At 42.8% G+C, this 17,459-nt stretch overlaps 1 protein-coding gene across 6 annotated transcripts in view; it reads right to left on the reverse strand.

Annotated features, from left to right (window-relative positions):
* Positions 1-955: 955 nt before the first annotated feature.
* The window catches only part of ELF2 (E74 like ETS transcription factor 2), a 31,872-nt gene continuing 15,368 nt past the window's right edge, over positions 956-17,459 (reverse strand). For 5 of the 6 annotated variants that reach the window (XM_053939976.1, XM_053939974.1, XM_053939972.1 and 2 more), the window contains 6 exons: positions 9,109-9,222; positions 7,964-8,137; positions 6,933-7,019; positions 3,632-3,824; positions 2,899-3,252; positions 956-2,667 (listed from right to left, as the gene is read on the reverse strand). In XM_053939976.1, coding sequence (XP_053795951.1) covers positions 2,040-2,667; positions 2,899-3,252; positions 3,632-3,824; positions 6,933-7,019; positions 7,964-8,137; positions 9,109-9,148 — 1,476 coding nt within the window. In that variant the 5' untranslated portion in view covers positions 9,149-9,222 and the 3' untranslated portion in view covers positions 956-2,039. Of the gene's footprint in view, positions 2,668-2,898; positions 3,253-3,631; positions 3,825-6,932; positions 7,020-7,963; positions 8,138-9,108; positions 9,223-15,875; positions 15,974-17,459 lie in introns of those variants that run through there. The other variant, XM_053939975.1, reaches the window with a different exon arrangement.

Here is a 17,459-nt window from a genome sequence, read left to right on the forward strand (position 1 = left end):
GATTGCCCAGCTTCCCCTACCTCCTTTTCCTACCTCTTTCTTAGAAAAAAAGTCGCCTTCTCTCTCCATTTCCTTGTGTGAGGGGTCTTAGTCCTGTACCCCATGCCAGAAACACAGTTCACGTATAAGAACTTCTGATTCTTTGGATTGCTGCCTTACACAAGCAATCTTTTTTATCTGCTTCAGCTTCATTTTGTTCTTAATCTCCACTTCCCTGCTCAAGAGGATGAAAAAGAACAGTTTTTCCAGAAGCTTTTCATAGTCCCCCCAGTGCTGGCTTGGCTGGCTATTTCCACTCTTCTTACCAGTTGAAAGGAAGAATGGGCCTTGCTGCTAGGACTCTACAAGTAACCTGGTTCTCAGCATGTAAACTATTTAATTCTGGTGTCTTTCAGCATTACAGAAGACCTCAGTTCCAGACAGCTGTTAAAACTGCTCCTCCGGGCATTAAGTTAGATGATAATTTAGACTTTAATTAAACTTCAAGATTACCCAAGTTCCTGCCCTGAAGACTTTTCAGGGCACAGCACTAGGAACTGGGGGTCCATTGGGCACCTGACTAGCCACAGCCTGATGTGCCAGTGTGGTGCCCCTGAAATCAGGCTAAGCTACATTTCAAGCCATGCACACGGACTGGAAATATGGAGCCAATATCTGGTGTAGCTGGAGGAGCAGCTAGGTAGTTCACAGAGCTCATGTGCACGCTCACCATGCTGAAAATGTCTAAGAACTAGACCCCTGCCAGAAGTTACCTCACCAGCTACAGCAAGCTTCACAGGTATTTAAACAAATGAGTGAGAGAGCTGGTCAACCCTTCGAAGCAGGGAGGAGTCCCAAAATTTCACACTGTATCGTCTGTATTGGGATGAATGCCTGGAAGATTTCAAATAGGAAAAGAAGGTTAACAGGTTAGCAGAAAGGAAGAAGGAAAAAATAAACAGCACACCAAACACCATTAAATTTTCTTTCTGTATTTCATTAAAACCTACTTGAATACACTTTGAAACAAGAGTACAACAAAATAGAATATACTTCAAATGTTGAATATACAAACTATTATAGTTCGTTCTGAACACTGGTACTTCCCTCTTAACTTCAACTAAAAAAATTTACAGGTTTAGAACTACCTGACAAAAGCTCATGCTGGGTGTGACCTTTGAAGTGAGAGTAGAGCTGAAACTGAAATGTATGCACAGATGTCAAGGCTAGGTGAGAGAAACAGGCATGGTACAGCAGAAGGCAGAAAACCTGCTGCGACTTTGTCCACGATTAAGAAATTTAGACAGACTTTTAACTACCATACAAAATATGTTACATGTTATTCTATAACAATACTGTGCTAGGTACAGGTTTTTAAAAAATTTGTTTTAATAAAAAAGCTTTACACAAACAAGCCATTAGCTTATTTCAAGAAAGATAACTGAAAATCAGTCTAAGGCTTTCAATTTGAATCTGCTTAAGCTGTATGATACAAAAATCCCTCTAGGCCTCTGTCTTCTTTTAGAAGCTCTTTAATTTCCTTTATTTCACTTCCTACAATACCTAGTAGCATAGTTTTTCACATAGCACCAGTTGAGTACTGTGGGCACACAGTAGTAATCGCTGGTATGCACATAAAATGCATCAGATTTGCCATTTGTGTAACAATGAGACTTTCCTCTCCCCCTGAAAACTAAAAACCAAGGCAAACGTCTCACACAGCTCTCTCTTAGTGTTTCAGGTCTTAGTGTAACTTGGTAACCGGTAGCGTAGTGAAATTGTTTGGTCCCTTTTCAGTCCCTCTCTCCTTCCTTCTCCATAGGTTCAGCTGTTTCCCAACTGGAAGAGGCAGTTTTTATCAGCGTATCACTGTGGTTTAATTCCCACTGAAACATGGGAAAATAATTTTTTTTCCAGTAAGTTTTCAACATATGCATGTTTATTAACATTCCAAGACTCTCCTTTATGACTTGGTGGTGGCATTTACATCCCTCCCCCAATTATGTCAGTATATTCAAAACCGTAACAGTTAGAAGTCCATGCTGGAAGAAACCTTTTCTTCATTTTTCACACGTGATGATTCCTTCTGTTTTCACTGTTACAGGAAGGGCAATAGCTGAGGGTGTACTAACTACCACTACGTGGGTTACAGTCTTGCCTCCATCCGCTGGCTTCTCCTCTTTTACCAGCTGCAGTGTTTTCACTTCACATTCCTGTTTCAAAGCGGCTGTGTCTGATTTAACTTCTGGACCTTTGAGAACTGCACTAATCACCCTGGGAGGAGTCTGGCCAGAGGCCTGCTGAGCAGGAACCGACAGTCTCATTACTGGTGTCCCGTGAGCTATGGACACTGGGGTTAGTGCTCTAACAGCCAATGGGGCTCCCACGATGTTGATACTTCCTGACCCAGACAGGCCCGTTTTTGTTTGCAGCTGACACTGCGTGAGTTGCGTGGCAGGGATCGTGATGATTTTGGTAGGCTGCATTGTGATTTTGTCTCCATTTTCAGCAGAGGTTGGCATCACAGTAGGGATTGTCTGGATTACTACCTTTGGAGTCGTTGCTGTGGTTGGACTTGTGTTGGTTATTAACGGTGACCCGGCGTTTACTGACTGCACTGCCACAGTCGAGATTTTCTGTCCCAGAGAGGTCATGACAACGGGCACTTGCATCGCCACACGAACAGTCCTGCAAAATAAACGTGTGTGTTTAGGCCAAAACACAGGGCACCATTACAGACGACAACAAAGACAGACAGTTCTAAGAGAGAAAGGTTTTTAAGTGGTTCTTCAAAAAACCCAAACCAAACCATAACAAAAAAATGAAAAAGCCAAACCAGCAAGCAAAAGACCCAACCCCAAACCTTTTGCACATCTAGCGATAGGATTTTGGAAATTTAACAGCCCCATTAACACCAACCTGGGAGCTGTTGTTGCTGGGACAGTAGCAGTGGTAGTAGAAGGATGAGATGAGGATGTGTCATGAGCTGGTGAGGCAATATTCACAACTCTGGTGACTGCTTTTTCTGTTCTGGTACAGCTTAGCTGAGAGGAATTTTTTCCTCCACGTGCAGAGGTTGCTGCTTTTAAAAGGTTTTCTGCAGATAAAGACACTCTTTCCAGGGACTTTTCATCTGTAGGCATTGACAAATCTTCATTGCACGACTCACTTTTGTCATCATCTATGACAACTATATTTTTTGGCATCTCCTTGAACTGATACACAAGCCTCTGTCCCTCAACTTTTGCCAGAATTCCTCTTTGATAGTAGTATCTGCAAGGAAAGTACAATTTACTAGTAAGCAACAGAGTCATAGATTTTAGAAAACCTCATTCTGTGGTAACAAGAAAACCTGAAGTAATCACAGTAAAATCTACAATGTAAGAAGGTATGGAAAGAAGCTGTTAGAACACACTGGCAAATTATCTGAAGGATCTATCTGAAAAAAACCTTACATTTCAAATACATACTTCAGGAATTAAAATTGCAAAATTACTGGTATCATAAAAAGTTACAAGGACTGCAAGACTGGAGGCTAAATCTGCAAACGGGCAAAGTTTTTAATATTTCAGAACCTTTACATTTCTACAGGCAAAAATAAGAATCAGATTTTAAATTGTAGTAGATAACTTAAGGATCTAAGAGTTTTTACCTCAGAGCTCTTCCCATCGTCTCATAGTTCATGTCAGGTTTGTTTTTGTGTTTTCCCCAGAGTTTGGAGACAGCTTTTGAATCCACAAGTTTAAAGATTCCTTTCTCTCTCTGAGTCCATTTAATATATCGAGGACATGTATTTTTGTCCTGAAGAAGGGCCAACAGGAATTCCCATAAGTACGTTGTATTTCCTATCATCAGAAAGCATTTTTGTGTTAGAAAACCATTTTTAAAGACAACAGAAACTTCTCCATATGACCTGTGTTACAAGCAATGTTACAGAGAGGATGTAACCTGCACATATTCGTTCGCTCTGTTAAGTTTAATGAAGTTTCCATAAATATTTACATTCTGAAAGGAGCTAATCCAAGTGATCTGCTATACAGCACAGGAGCCTGCCTGTTCAATCCAACACCCATTCTCAGTTCTTGAAAAGAAGAAGTATGGGAGGGTGTTCCAAGTCAGTACTCATCTATTCAGCAGGACGAGCACTAGAATTTTCTTCTCATATTTGATTAAACAGGGCATGAAAATGCCAGTATATTTTTTGACACTGCAGAACAGGAGGATATAAATAAGTAATTTTTAAAAGGCATACAACCTGCAGCAACAAACAATCTCAACTGCGGTTAAATTTGTCCGGGATCTGGGGCTCTTACACTAACTGGTGGCAGCCCCATGTTCTAACCCTGACCAACATCCTTCTAGGTGCAAACCCAGTCCAACTACTTAAAAGCAAGTACTCACAGGGCAGAAATCCCATGTACCTTTCTGTAATTAGAGGGATATAAAATGAAATCAGGCTAAAGAATTTAATGCACTTGTCAGGTATTCCAGAGGGGCACCATCTTCACTGGAGAAGCCCCAGGAAGGGGTTTGTGACAGCGACTATCAGGACACCACAGAATGTCACACAGGGTCTGTCTGCACTCTGACCAGACCATGTGCATCTTGGAAGAGGGGAAGAGAACCCAAGGAAAAAAGCAGACAGATCACATTCCAATTTTACAGTTGGAAAAGACTCCTCAAGTTTCTGAGATGGGTGAACTAAGACAGAGCCACAAAAAGAATAACCTCAGAACATTAATAACAATTCTCTACCTCCAAGGACATGGACCAAATTATATTTTTGCACATGTGTGAAAAAAGGTCATTAATTCTTGAGATTTAATGGCCTAGCATAGCACTTGTTATGCCATGCAAAGATAATTAAAATAAATTAAGGCATATTAGAGACCACTGTTGCAGATTTTGAGAAGTCAGCTATCTTTGAAAACCTCAAAGGGTAAAAAAGATCACAGGTTCCATTGAAAAGCACCTCATAGAGAAAAATTGTACTGTACAATGTGCTCCAAACAGCAGCAAGTACCTACTCAAGAGCTACCAAAATTCAACTAGATTTCAGAGACATTTGAATAAGACTTATATGAGGAAAGAGTCAATAAGAGAACTCAGGAATCTTTAAATCATCCTCAGTTTTAGGGAATTCATCCCTGGGGTTTTACTCCTTAGAAAGAGAATGTCTAGGTCGACCACCAAATGCTGTAGGTCTGCAACAGAGTTTTTGCAAAAATATAAGTGGGCTTCATGAGTAGAAAGCAAACAGGAACTTCAAGAAAAGAAATAAACTGTAGGACCCAATTAAATCAGATTTACAGCTGCCTCACTTTGCACCAGAAAGTGCCCAGAATGCACAAAGGAAGGAATGCCAACAATGGATCCCCTTTCCAAACGTGTACAATCATCTCTCCTTCTCCATGACCTAACTCTGATAGTACTAAACTGTAGAATAGTCTGCCTCTGCAAGTGATTTTTTAAAATAAGTAACAAAAGTTAAATCCAGTCAACAAAATATTTTGCAGGACATAAGAAAAAAAACTAATTTATTCCAGTTGTAGTATAAACTATGGAACGAGATACTTCATGAGAACAAGAGACATATGTAGGTCATTAGAAAGGGCCATAGAAATAAAATTAATTTAAAAGAAAGCTAAAAAATCTCCTGAAAACCACAGAGCAATACCGTCTCCCACTTTATAAAACAAGAAGCTATAGAGCTGAATTCATAAAAAGGAGAACAGAAAGAAATTCAGCCCTTCTTTTTCAAATTATCTGTCCAGGAAACAAGGACCTGGGACAACTGGAAAGTACTGTTCAGGTAAGAGAAAGCTGTAATACTAAAATCTGAAATAGAAAGAAAGGTAAGGATTCAAGAAGACTACAGAAAAAGGAAATTATTAAACAAGATGTAGTTTTAAATACAGCAGATAAAAAATCTGTCATCTCCACTGAAGTCCATTGCTACACCAAATCTAAAGCAACTGTGGGCACTGCAGGGAATTAATGTTTGCACTGGTTTCCATGAGCAAACATCTCCATGAAGTCAGTCCCATTCTTCCTTGCCCTATTGACAAACATGATGACTCAGGAGCTGTAGCCAGATAAGGAATTACGTAAACAGCAGAGACCTTGCTTTCAAACAAATGTCAAAATAATAGTGGAGGTGACCAGTGCACACTTTCAGCCAGCATGCTGCTCCTCCAAGTCACCAACCTTTGTTACTCCCAGCTACAGCAACATCCCAGCTATAGAACAACTTTCAGTGCACCAAGTGGAGGCGAGATCCAGGTTTTTCACCTGTAGCCAGGGAAGAGCTGATACACTGCACACCACCCCAAAGGTAACCTGTGAGCAAATGTCCCAGTCTGTCTTCTTGCTGAATGAATAGAAGGGGCTTGGAGTCCAAGAAATGAACCTCTATTTATCAGGAGAAACATTAGGAAACCAGAACTCTTCCGCACTAATTCTCCACTCAATCAATATAGAAACACATCAACACATCATTTGTTTTTCTCCTTAAACTAAACTGAACCTATTAGACAAGGAATATATTCCCACTGAAGTATGTCAATTAACTAAGAAATCATATTTGCAACCTTTCTAAATGCTCAAATGCTGCCTCTACTTGAAAGCAAGTCTTACAGCAGTAGCTTAATAAATTATGTGTGTAGCACTAAGTTGATACACAACACAAAAGACATCACAAGTCAATAACAACAAAGTAAAGCAAATAAAAAATGAGAAAGCCTGTTAACTGTGGAGGGTACTAGAGGAGACTCCTAGAGCATACATCCCTGTGCTAGATCTTGTACAAACAAATTTAAAGACATTGAATAAAACTTCAATAAAGTCATTACAATCTCATCAATCACACTTTTAAAGATATGGACATCTCCTGTGATAAATACTATGCAGATACACTGCTTATTTTTAAAGACTCAATGAATGGAAAAATATACCTTTGCCTTCTCTAGGTTTCTTCTTTATACCTAGATCTGGAGACCCATCAGATAAAGCTGATTGCTGGGTCTTGGGTTTACGGCCAGCTGCACATAATACATGGGGAAAAAGAAGTATTAATCATATGCAGAGTAAAATTTAATAGTTTGTCTTTGCTGAAAAAAGCAGTTTGTATATTTCCTCCCCTGCTGTTTCCTTGCTACAGGTATGGATAAACTAATAATAATCTAATTCTTAGATTACTACTGCACATCCAGTGTAATTATCATTTGGTTGCTTACTTAATAGGCAGGTTTAACTCAATTGCAGACAAGTTAATGTGCATTTTTATTAATTCTAAGACTCACAGATCTTGGATTTGTATCATTTTATCACTACAATGCATTTGTTTCCCTCTAAATTACAAGTAAATATTCCATCTCAGCGTATCTGGAAGCTCTATTCAATCAATGTTCCTAAACTGTATTGATGCCTCTAACAAAACTCCTAGACCAGAGAGAGCAACCTTACCAGGTGCCAACCTCTCATGTGATAGCAAAACGCTTAGAAATCAAACACTCTTCTGAATTGTTTCTCCTCCAAGACATGCCAATTAGATAGGAAAGACAAAAATTTCACAAATAAGATCTTATAATTATTTTGTAAACTGATTTATATTTTTTAAGTTAGTATTTACCCTGTTGCTTCATTGCATGCACCCCAAGTCTACCCTCTCACCAAATACACCCACATTTCAGACAGCAGTGGCTACCTACCACAGAAGTCCTCTGAATACTCTATCCTTCCTCCACTTTATGCTAAAATACACAACACAGAATGGCTTGTCAAAGCCCATTCTCTTGCTCCCTCTTTTTTCTTGATGCAGATCCATATTTCTAAGAACTCACATTTCAGTCTCCCATCAATCTGTTTGTATGAGCAAAGAGATCAGACCATCCAATCCATCCTCCCCTGTATCAACTGCACCATCCACGGCAGTGGACAACAGAAGTAAAAATTTGAGATTGCTCCTATGAAAAGCCATATGTACCCTTTTTCTTTTTCATTGGTTCATGGATATCAGGGGAAGTTGGAACAGGAGATACATCCATTTGTTCAGATTCCTCTGTTGATACTTCCACCACAGTTTCTGTGATCACATCAGGTCTCATGGCTGCATGGATAAATTCTGGGGTGGAGACACAAGGAGGGACAAAAACTTCCACTACAAGAGAAGAAAAAAAGAATATCTGATTAAGTTTCTACGTGATTATTTTAATGTATCTTACATAAAATTATTATAAAGAAAGCATATGCAACAATATGTAAGGTTCTGCTCCAAAAGCCTGTCACCTTGAAAATCAATCCAACTCCCTAAAACATGCACGCTTGTCAGTAGCTATAGGCAAAAACAAGTACCGCCATCAATATTCTTCAGAACTAAACTCAACTTTAATTTAAACAAATCAGACCTTCATCTTTGATCATTACTCTGATCTCTACTTCCTATTTTGTAGCTTTTGCATTTCAGTTTGACCATTATTTCATCCAACATATATTAGGTAACTTCAGAAGGGACATCAGTTAAAGTAACCATCAACATTAGGGTTTGGTTTTTCAGACTGGTAACACTTTGCAACACACTGCTTTTGGGTATTCTTTCTAAAATAGAAAGATGAATAGAAATACTTTTCCCTTAAAATAACTCTTTATTTCAGCAATTTAAAATGTCAGATTCACAGAACTCAGAATGGCTGGGGTTGGAAGGGGACCTGGTACAAGCTCCTTGCTCAAGCTGTGCCACCTAGAGCTGGTTGCCCAGGATCCTGTACATTTTAATATCTCCAAGGATGGAGTCTCCATGGCCTCTCTGGTCAATCTGTGCCAGAGCTCTGTCACCTGCACTGTGAGAAAGTATTCCATGATGTTTAGGGGGAAAAATTAATTTTAAATATGTCATTACTCAGCTATCTCTTCCCAACAACCCCTCTCAGATAAATTATTTAATCTGTAAGTGTACTTGTTGCAGGGTGGAGAAATAATGTAAAACTCCAACAAATCAGTAGTTTTTAAATATGCAGGCAAATGTTTTAAACAGCATATAGCTCTCCACAGAAACAGGTTTCCCACTTTGCTTGTTTTACTGATTAGTAGAAGGAGAAATGGCTCCCAGAGTAGAGACTGTGGCTGACATACCAGGACTCCTGGCATCTCTCAGGCAGGTAGGAGACTCCATATGAAGCAAGGCCTCTGCAGCTTCAATTGTCTTATCTCTGCAGTGCACATTACTGCCATGAACTGATGCTTCTACTGCAGAAGGATACAAAAAAAATTATGAGAACAGGTTACTTATAGAAGTCCACATGTATCCCTGTACAACTACACTTCTCAATCTTTAACATGAAAAACACAAGATTATCTGATGTCTTCACACCTTTTATACCTGCCTGTCAACAGAAATGTTTAGGGAAGACATAAGACAAGCAGAACTGACACTGTCACTTCCTAGATTAAATTTCTGGTTCACAAGAAAGCTACTCATTTCCATGAGGAGTTCAAGAGCTTACAGAAAGAGACTGAGATTTGTCTTCTGCCTTCAAATTAACCAGAAAAAAACAGATTGCAATGAGGATGATTACAAATTACCACAGCGGAACAGAGAAGTAGTACCATATCCAACTATTATCCCATTAAAATCTAAAGGTCACTTCTTCAAATTTTCAGTCTATTGGATAAATATATACATATACATGTCTGTGTATATACATATATATATGTAAATACAAGACTAGTTTCCAAAACATACATCCTGTTTTGATGTCTGACATTAAAAATAATTTTGAGTTCCTTTTAGCAGGTTGGTTGTTTAAAAAAACCACAAAGCACAACAAACAGTATTAAGGGTGTGCTTTATGCAAAAACTAAGGGAAGAAGGTAAAAATAGTTATTTTTTCAAGTTCTGAAAGCTTAGGAAAACTATTTAATCAAAAATAATGCAACTTCAAGAGAGCACAGTTAAGTTTGATACAGTGCAGATCACAGCACCCTGAACACAGCAGCAACACCGAAAAAACCCAGTGTACCATGTAGAACTACAAATCTATGCACAGCTAACTCCATATTCCTCACCCTTGTAAAGGTTTTGGAAAGTGGTGACTGCAGAAACACCTGTTGCCCATTATCCACACTCTGGCCAAGGTAGCTGTCTCTCTTCAGTTGCTCTTTCCATTTATGGCCATCTGCTCTAAGCTGAACCACTCCAGCAAGGCAGCCAGCAACCAGGAGATCTATCTTTAGCCTAAGCAGAGTCACCTATCTCTAGTATCACAGAACTAAAGAGGATTTGGGAATAATTCTCTACAAAAACTTCAAGGCACGTATGCTGTTACTGAAAACAGAAAGAACTCAAGGTTTGTTTAGTGAAAAGCAGGAAAACATAATGCCAGAGTTGTTTCTGACTTAAGGAAACACTGGATACACACAGATTCCCTGCAGGCTCACATGGGGAAGCTTTCCAGCATATTGCAGGTTTTTTCAAATGCAGGGATTAAAAACTTGAACAACCTACTAGCCAGCAGATTAAACATATCAACCAGAACCTGCAAGTGGATGAAATGTGGAAGATGCATAAATGCAAAACTACAGGTGACAAAGTTCTTCCTGAACCAGCCTGCTGCTCACCTGCTGACTGGCTGATGGGATTCCCACCACAGCCTATTAGCTATGGCCTGGGATGCTATTTAGAGGGCTTTATCTTTTGGAACAGTAGATGCCTGTTAAAGCTGACATTCCAAACACTGCTTCACCCCAGGCTGTGAACAACAGAAGCTTACCTGAGAGCACAGGAAAATCAGGAAAGGGTCTTTATTTCACATTGTTTCTTGGATAACCAATGGCAACCAGCACAAACTGCACCATGAGCCCTTTCCCCAGCTGCAAACCCTGCATGCTCCCCATGCTCGGCCAAGTGTTTCCTTCCCAAGCAGCTGTTTGGGCATATCCAAAGTCAGAGGCTGACCACCTGCATTGTAACAGACCAACCCTCCTTGTAGCAGGAAACCCTCTGACTAAACATTTCTCTTTCTAAATAAAAGCTTCAGTTGCACAGAATTTGATTACTAAGTTTCCCTCATCTACCTGATAAAAAATGTCACTGATTATCAGAATGCAGGAACAATATTCAGACAGTTGATAAAAAATGTATAAATTCTACAACACTACTGAAATTAGAAAGACCAAATCAGTACTTAATATGTTATTATTCTAATGCATGCAATAAGATTCAAAGCATGTCAGCAAAGCTTCTCCAATCAGATAGCTGCTTCTGTGCCATTAGGTTCAGTATACAAAGGACTTTTGTAAAGAAATTCAAACTTAGTTGACAAATTTCCTCCTAAATGCTTAAAAGTATACAAAATTTTCCTACAGAGAACAGTTTAGATGCTGCACCACAACTAAGAGGTACTTAGCAGAGGGCAGGAACCAGGCAAGAAAGATAGCAGATAGCCATCTATGTACTTTTCCAGTACTAGGATATTCTGCTGAAAGACCAAAGTTGAGGGAAAGGAAATACAACCAGCTTTAGGGACTAAGACTGCAAAACTGTAACAGCAGAGCAAAGGAGCCACTCAACCTCTCCCCTAAGCAACCCTTCAATTTCCAATAAAAATACACTGTCTACTCCACAAAAGCCTCTGACACTTGAAAAGACACGCTTCACAAATGCTTTTCCAATGGGAGCTACTTGGGACTCCACTAAAACTGTCACCTAAAAAAAATCAAGCAAAAAATAGTAACACTTCTGGCTTTGGCTGAACAACACATGCTGTCTGTCTGTCACGACAGTTAACAAAGTAAACTAACATTGCCAAAAGGACAGCTATGAAAACACTTACTAAATTCAGTTCTATTACCAAGTTTCAAGTCTTCCCAGCTAACTAATTCTCCTTTACCCGGTACACGGTTTTCACCTTAGAGGCATTTGTCTATCCAGTGAACATCAGGAGCTTGTATTTCCTCACAGGGAATGTTTACTGCACCAACACAGTGGGAAGAAAAAGGGAGAAATTTGTATCCTAACACAAATTTATGTAAAATATCTTTCTGACATGCTAGAAAATGTCTAACAGAAGACAGCATGTCAGAGTGCTCAGATAGAAGACATGATGCCCCAAAACAGCTAAAAAAGGACATAAAAGGTGAAGTGGGGGAAAGGCTCTCTCAGAGAAGGGATGGGACAAGAAAAAAAACAAGTGGCTCTTCTTGCAAATGACTAGATCAAGAGTCATCAACTAAATTACACTTGTATCACAACAGTTCTCACAAAAAAAGATGGAAGGGAAAGCAAAACGAAAGGAGTTGGATTCCACAATTTAAAAAGACAACTTTCCAAGACTTTGACACACAAGTATCACATTTCTAACCAAAGACTGAAGTGTATCACCCATTTCTCTAAAAATGCCCAATTCTATTTCTATTATATTTATGCTATCAACTATATGCAAGACCACAAAACTAAAATAGACAGTAATGTTTCAGGAAACAATACAAGGTGTAGGTCTGTTATATTATACAATCATTTCAGAAAGAACTGTCATTTGCCCAAATGAAGCAAAGTAGTTTATGTGGATGGAAGTAAATTTTCCACATTTTGGTAACTGAGTAACTGAGAACTGCCATTTACTGATCTAGAACACATCAGAGCTGATACCACCACTTATCTTCCATTCTTTAAAACCAAATCTTATCTTACTGCTTTTATGAAAGAATCTGAGCACATTATTTTAGAATATTTAATTTAAATTTTTTGATCTATTTTTAGGAAAAAAAAACCTCAGGAAACAAATTCAGATCTTAAGTGTAAATAGATAACTAGGCTAGTTGATGTCTATCTTCACTGTTGGCCTAACGTTTGCTAACTCCACTTTCTACCCAAATAGTGTGTATAGTAGATTATTCAGGGTTTTCAGCAGCTGTTACAAAACACTAACCATGGCAATTAAGCCTGAAAGGGTTGTACTTTGGATTTACAGAAAAAAAAAAGGCAACATATTCATTTCGTAACAATGTCCCCCCACCTTTTAACATAAGACTAACAAAATTGATGAAAGCAATTTATGAGACCGAAAACATGGACTGAAATTTTCCAAATGGTACACTTTTGCACTGCACTACAGCCCCCCACTTTAACCTGATGTGCTATCAACGTCTGCTTTTACAAGGCCAACACTTAACTGTAGCACCTGCAACAGCCCACCCTTTATCAGGCAACCAAAGCAACATTTTAATGAAGACTTCACAATTCCAAGCATGGACTTCAGTAAAGAGAGACTACCTATACACAAACAAACCTCATTAAAGTTTACTGGCATTCACGTGCTTGTTTTATTTCAGCATTTAAAAACAGCAGTGGAAGTTGGTAACAGTGCTTAAACAACAGCTTAATTAAAAGCAGTTGAATTGCCTCTATAGGTAATCCCCAGAAATCTTTCTGTATGCAAAACTTGACTGGAAAAGAAAGCATTCTTCAGTTCACTGCTTGTTCTATGGCAGACATTTTTTCAGAGAACAAAAACCAGTTTCTTGGGTTTTTCAGTATTTCCCTAAGCCTGCCTCTGTTCGAGACTCTCAGCCGCACACAATTTAAGGATGATGCCTAACCCACTGCATAAAGGCAAATCAATAACAAAGATGAGAGCAACCATCTCAAAACACTTGTTTCACTGTGAACCATTATGTTATCAGCCCAATATTGACAGAAATATTAACTACAAAGCCAAAACATATCTTTGTAAAGTCATTTAGGAGTTGCTCTTACAACTGGCAATTAAGTTAACACTAAGCAGTAACAATTTTGGGTCCATCTTATTTCCCACAGTTATTAAACACTGAAGTTTTGTCAACACTGAAACCAGCAGCCATGGGAAAAAGCAACATATAATTATTATAATCCCTCAGGATAAAGAATTCCTCACTTAAATCCACGTGATATATGCATACAAAAGGAAGTAAACAGATACGGTATATTGATAGTAGGATGATGGGAACACTAGACACGCGTAGGCATCACTGCAATACAAATATGGAAAAAAAAGGAATGAAATTGATTGGGCTAATGAGACCAGTAATGACAAAGGACATCAAAAAGAGCAATGCAAAGGTCATTCATTATTTATCTAAGGGCTTGTTCTCAAGCAATCTTGTTACAGTGACTTAAGGTGTTGACACAATGATCAACTACTTAAACGTTCTCTATTCAGGGACAATCAAAAGTAAAAAAACAACTCACTGAAATCTGCAGTAGTGAGAGCTGCAGAAATGAAAGCTGTCTACTGGCAAAGTCAAGCTACTGCTCCATCCTAGACCCAAGTGTCAAAATGCTTAGGACCCACTCCCCTTCTGTTATGCAGCAGAACAGTTCTTCCCTGCTTTGTAGCGGGAATTTTTGTCATGGCTGGGGTGTGGGTCACCCTCCTCTGAAAAATCCTGGGTATTTTTCCACATTAAGTAAAATAAACTATGATGATTTTGTGACTTTTCCCTTTCTGAAAGCATATCTTAATACACTGAAAAACGACAAGAGTATGTCTTTAGACCTGTAATAACCCACTGCCATGTCAATGCAAAGCTGGTATTAAGCTTGACTCTCTCTGAAAATTCATGTGCAGCTACTGCACAATTCATTATCTATAGTGCCATGCACTGTACTGTCTGTGGTTCCAAGGACTGCTTTTAGAAGTTGAGCTTCATGCAGTAAAGGCAAAAATAAAATCAGATCTAGTACAGCTTCGGGGGAGAGCTGAATGCTGGACACCGCATTTGAGGTTTGTGTCAGCTGTAACCTTGCTCGTTCTCCGGGGCTTTACCACACTTTAAAACAAGTCCTGCGATCACTGGAGCATCCTATTGTCAGACAGATATAACAAAACGGAAAGAGGCCAGACCATGCAGGACTCTTGAACACAACCCCGAAAAAGTGCTACAGCTCGGCTAAACGGCCCATGCCCCGGCAGCGGCTCGGCCCGGGGGCTGCAAGATCTGACGGTGCGGAGGAGCGGCCAGAGAAAGCGCAGCACCGAACAAAACGGAATTCCCGCCGCCTCGCTCCTCCTCACCCCGCCGCGGCTGCGGGGCCGCCCGCAGGGAAGGCTCGGCCCAGGACGGCGCAACCTCCCGCCCTTCCCCCGCCCGTCGGGGGCGCCCGCAGGCAGGTGCGGCCACGTGCGGCGGCGGCGCGGCCACTTCCGTGTTTACAGTCGGCTTCCCTCCGGTGCCGCGCGCGCCGCCGGCGCCGCGCCGCCACTCCCGCGCCCGCCGCGCGCCCATTGGCGGCCGGCGCCCCCCCCCCCCCCCGCCGGCGACGGCGGCCCCTCCCCCGCGCGGGGCCCCGGGGGAGCGCGCCGCTTCCGCTACGCGGCGCGCGTGGGGGAGGGGGCGCCGCCGCCCCCCCGCGCCGCACACGTGGGGCCGCGGCCCTGCCGGCGGCGCCTCCTCCCGCCCCGCCGCCAGAGCGGAGTTTAAAAGGGCAACGGGGGGGCAGGCACCGGAATAGCGGCGGGCGCCGCGCGCGGGGGTGCGGTGCCTGGGGAGGCCGGGCCGCGGCCCTGCGCGGCGGCGGCACTCGGCCTGCCCGCTCAGACAGCGTGGCGGCAGCGCTCGGAGCGAGGAGAGGGGCCGGGAAAGGCGGGAGGACAACAGCCTCGCGCACTTCCTGGTTCTCGCCCCAGCCTCCAAAACCCCGCTAAACTCCTCCGCGCGCCCCGCCGCAACTCCCGGCGTTGCCGCCCGCGCCGGGAGGCAAGTGCCGCGGGCCGGCCGCTACCAAGGTGATCACTTCCTGATTGCCCTCCATTGCCTCCCGCTCGCCGCCGGAGCGCGACGTGCGCCGCGTCTTGCCCCCCCCCCCGCTCGCCCTGGCCCGTCCCCGCTCCCGCCCGGCGTCGGCCCGGTGCGGCGCAGCTCACCGGCCCGAATGAGGAGGTCGAGCTGGTTCGTGGGCCCCTCATGCACGGACGCCGCCATGTTTACGCTGCCGGAGCGGCTTCACATTGACGGGCGGGCGGGCGCGCGCAGCGGCCGGCGGGCGAGGCGCGCTCCCGCGGGCGGGCGGAGCGCTCTCCGCCACGGCGCGCGGCGGCGGGAGCGCTTCCTGCGGGGCGGCGCGCGCGCGCGGCCCTTTCCGCTGCCCGCCCCAGACAGGAAGTGCCGCGCCGGCTCCCGCCGCAGCGCGGGGCCGCCCGCGGGCCGCGGGGGGAGCCGCCGGCCGCCCCGCGGGGCACGCAGCGCCTCCCCGCGCGGCTCCGGAGGCGCCCGAGGGCCAGGACGCGGCGCAGCGCAGCCCCGCCGGCCCCGCACGCCTTGCGCTCCATCTCTCCCAGCCCTCGGCCGTCCGCACCTCCGTGCCCCGGTGACGCTTTGTGACCGGGGCAAACCGCCTACCGCTATAAGCCGGACGGTCCTCACCGAGGCGACCGCTGACGCATTAACAAGATTTCTCCTTGACAAGTCCCTGGGGCACCTATGTTAGTAACAACTTGCCAGAAAAGCTCCGTGCCTGCAATCCACCTTATCTCCGTTAGAGTAACAGGGCTTGTTCCAGTTAGCCATCCATCCTTCATCTCTGAAAAGACTTGTGGGGTGAAAAAAAGTTTCGTTGCCCTCTTAATTAAAAACAACCCCAAACCACTACCACCACTTTTTAGGGTTGCATCCTCTCTCCCCTGAAGTACACCTGTCTCGGTAGGGCCACAGCATTGCGCCTGCCAGGCACCAGTCAGGAGAACTCACTCTCCACGCTTCCTACCCAGTCCCTGCGCTAATTACTCCCAGGGCAAAACTTCAGAGCTGCATGAAAAGAGCAGCTGCACCAAGAAAAGCCAAGTATGTCTCACACAGAGCTATGCACGGAAATGATACAGAGGAATTCCTTCACTAGCACCACACACCTGAGTAGGCCTACATTGTTAAGCCAAGAATCTAGCAAACGCCTGCTGCCTACAGCACCTGCCTTGAACACATCTTCACAGCTCCATTAAAAGAAGGTGAAGGGATCCAGCTGCAATACACAATCTCTTCCCCTTTCAAGTTTCAGTAGTCCTAGGACCTAGAGCAGAAGGAACAATTTAGAAACAGTTTTCCCCAGCGCCAAAATCACAAAATAGTATCCAGCAAAAATCAACTCCAGCTGATAAATGTAATGCTTCAAACTCCTGACAAATCCTACTCGTCCACTACAACTCTCAAGACATTATAGGAATACATTTTCATGACTGTATTTATACTTAATGTTTATAATACACAAAGAAAAAATCAGGCATTTTGTAGATAACAGTCATCTATTCCTGGGTGTAAGGAGTTAAATTTGTTCAGTGCCTCATCAGATAAAGAGCAAGACCTGCAAGCAACATCATTCACATTCATGAGAGAAGCCATGATATCTAAGGGTAGGTCTGTGCTAAAATTTTGCCAGTCAAGATTCTTCCACAGCCAGAAGCACGGACAAATAAAGCACCTAGCCAGCTGTGAGGGCAAAAAGCTCTCATGCAGAT

This window comes from Vidua chalybeata, chromosome 4, assembly GCF_026979565.1.
Source record: "Vidua chalybeata isolate OUT-0048 chromosome 4, bVidCha1 merged haplotype, whole genome shotgun sequence".
Classification (NCBI taxonomy): domain Eukaryota; kingdom Metazoa; phylum Chordata; class Aves; order Passeriformes; family Viduidae; genus Vidua; species Vidua chalybeata.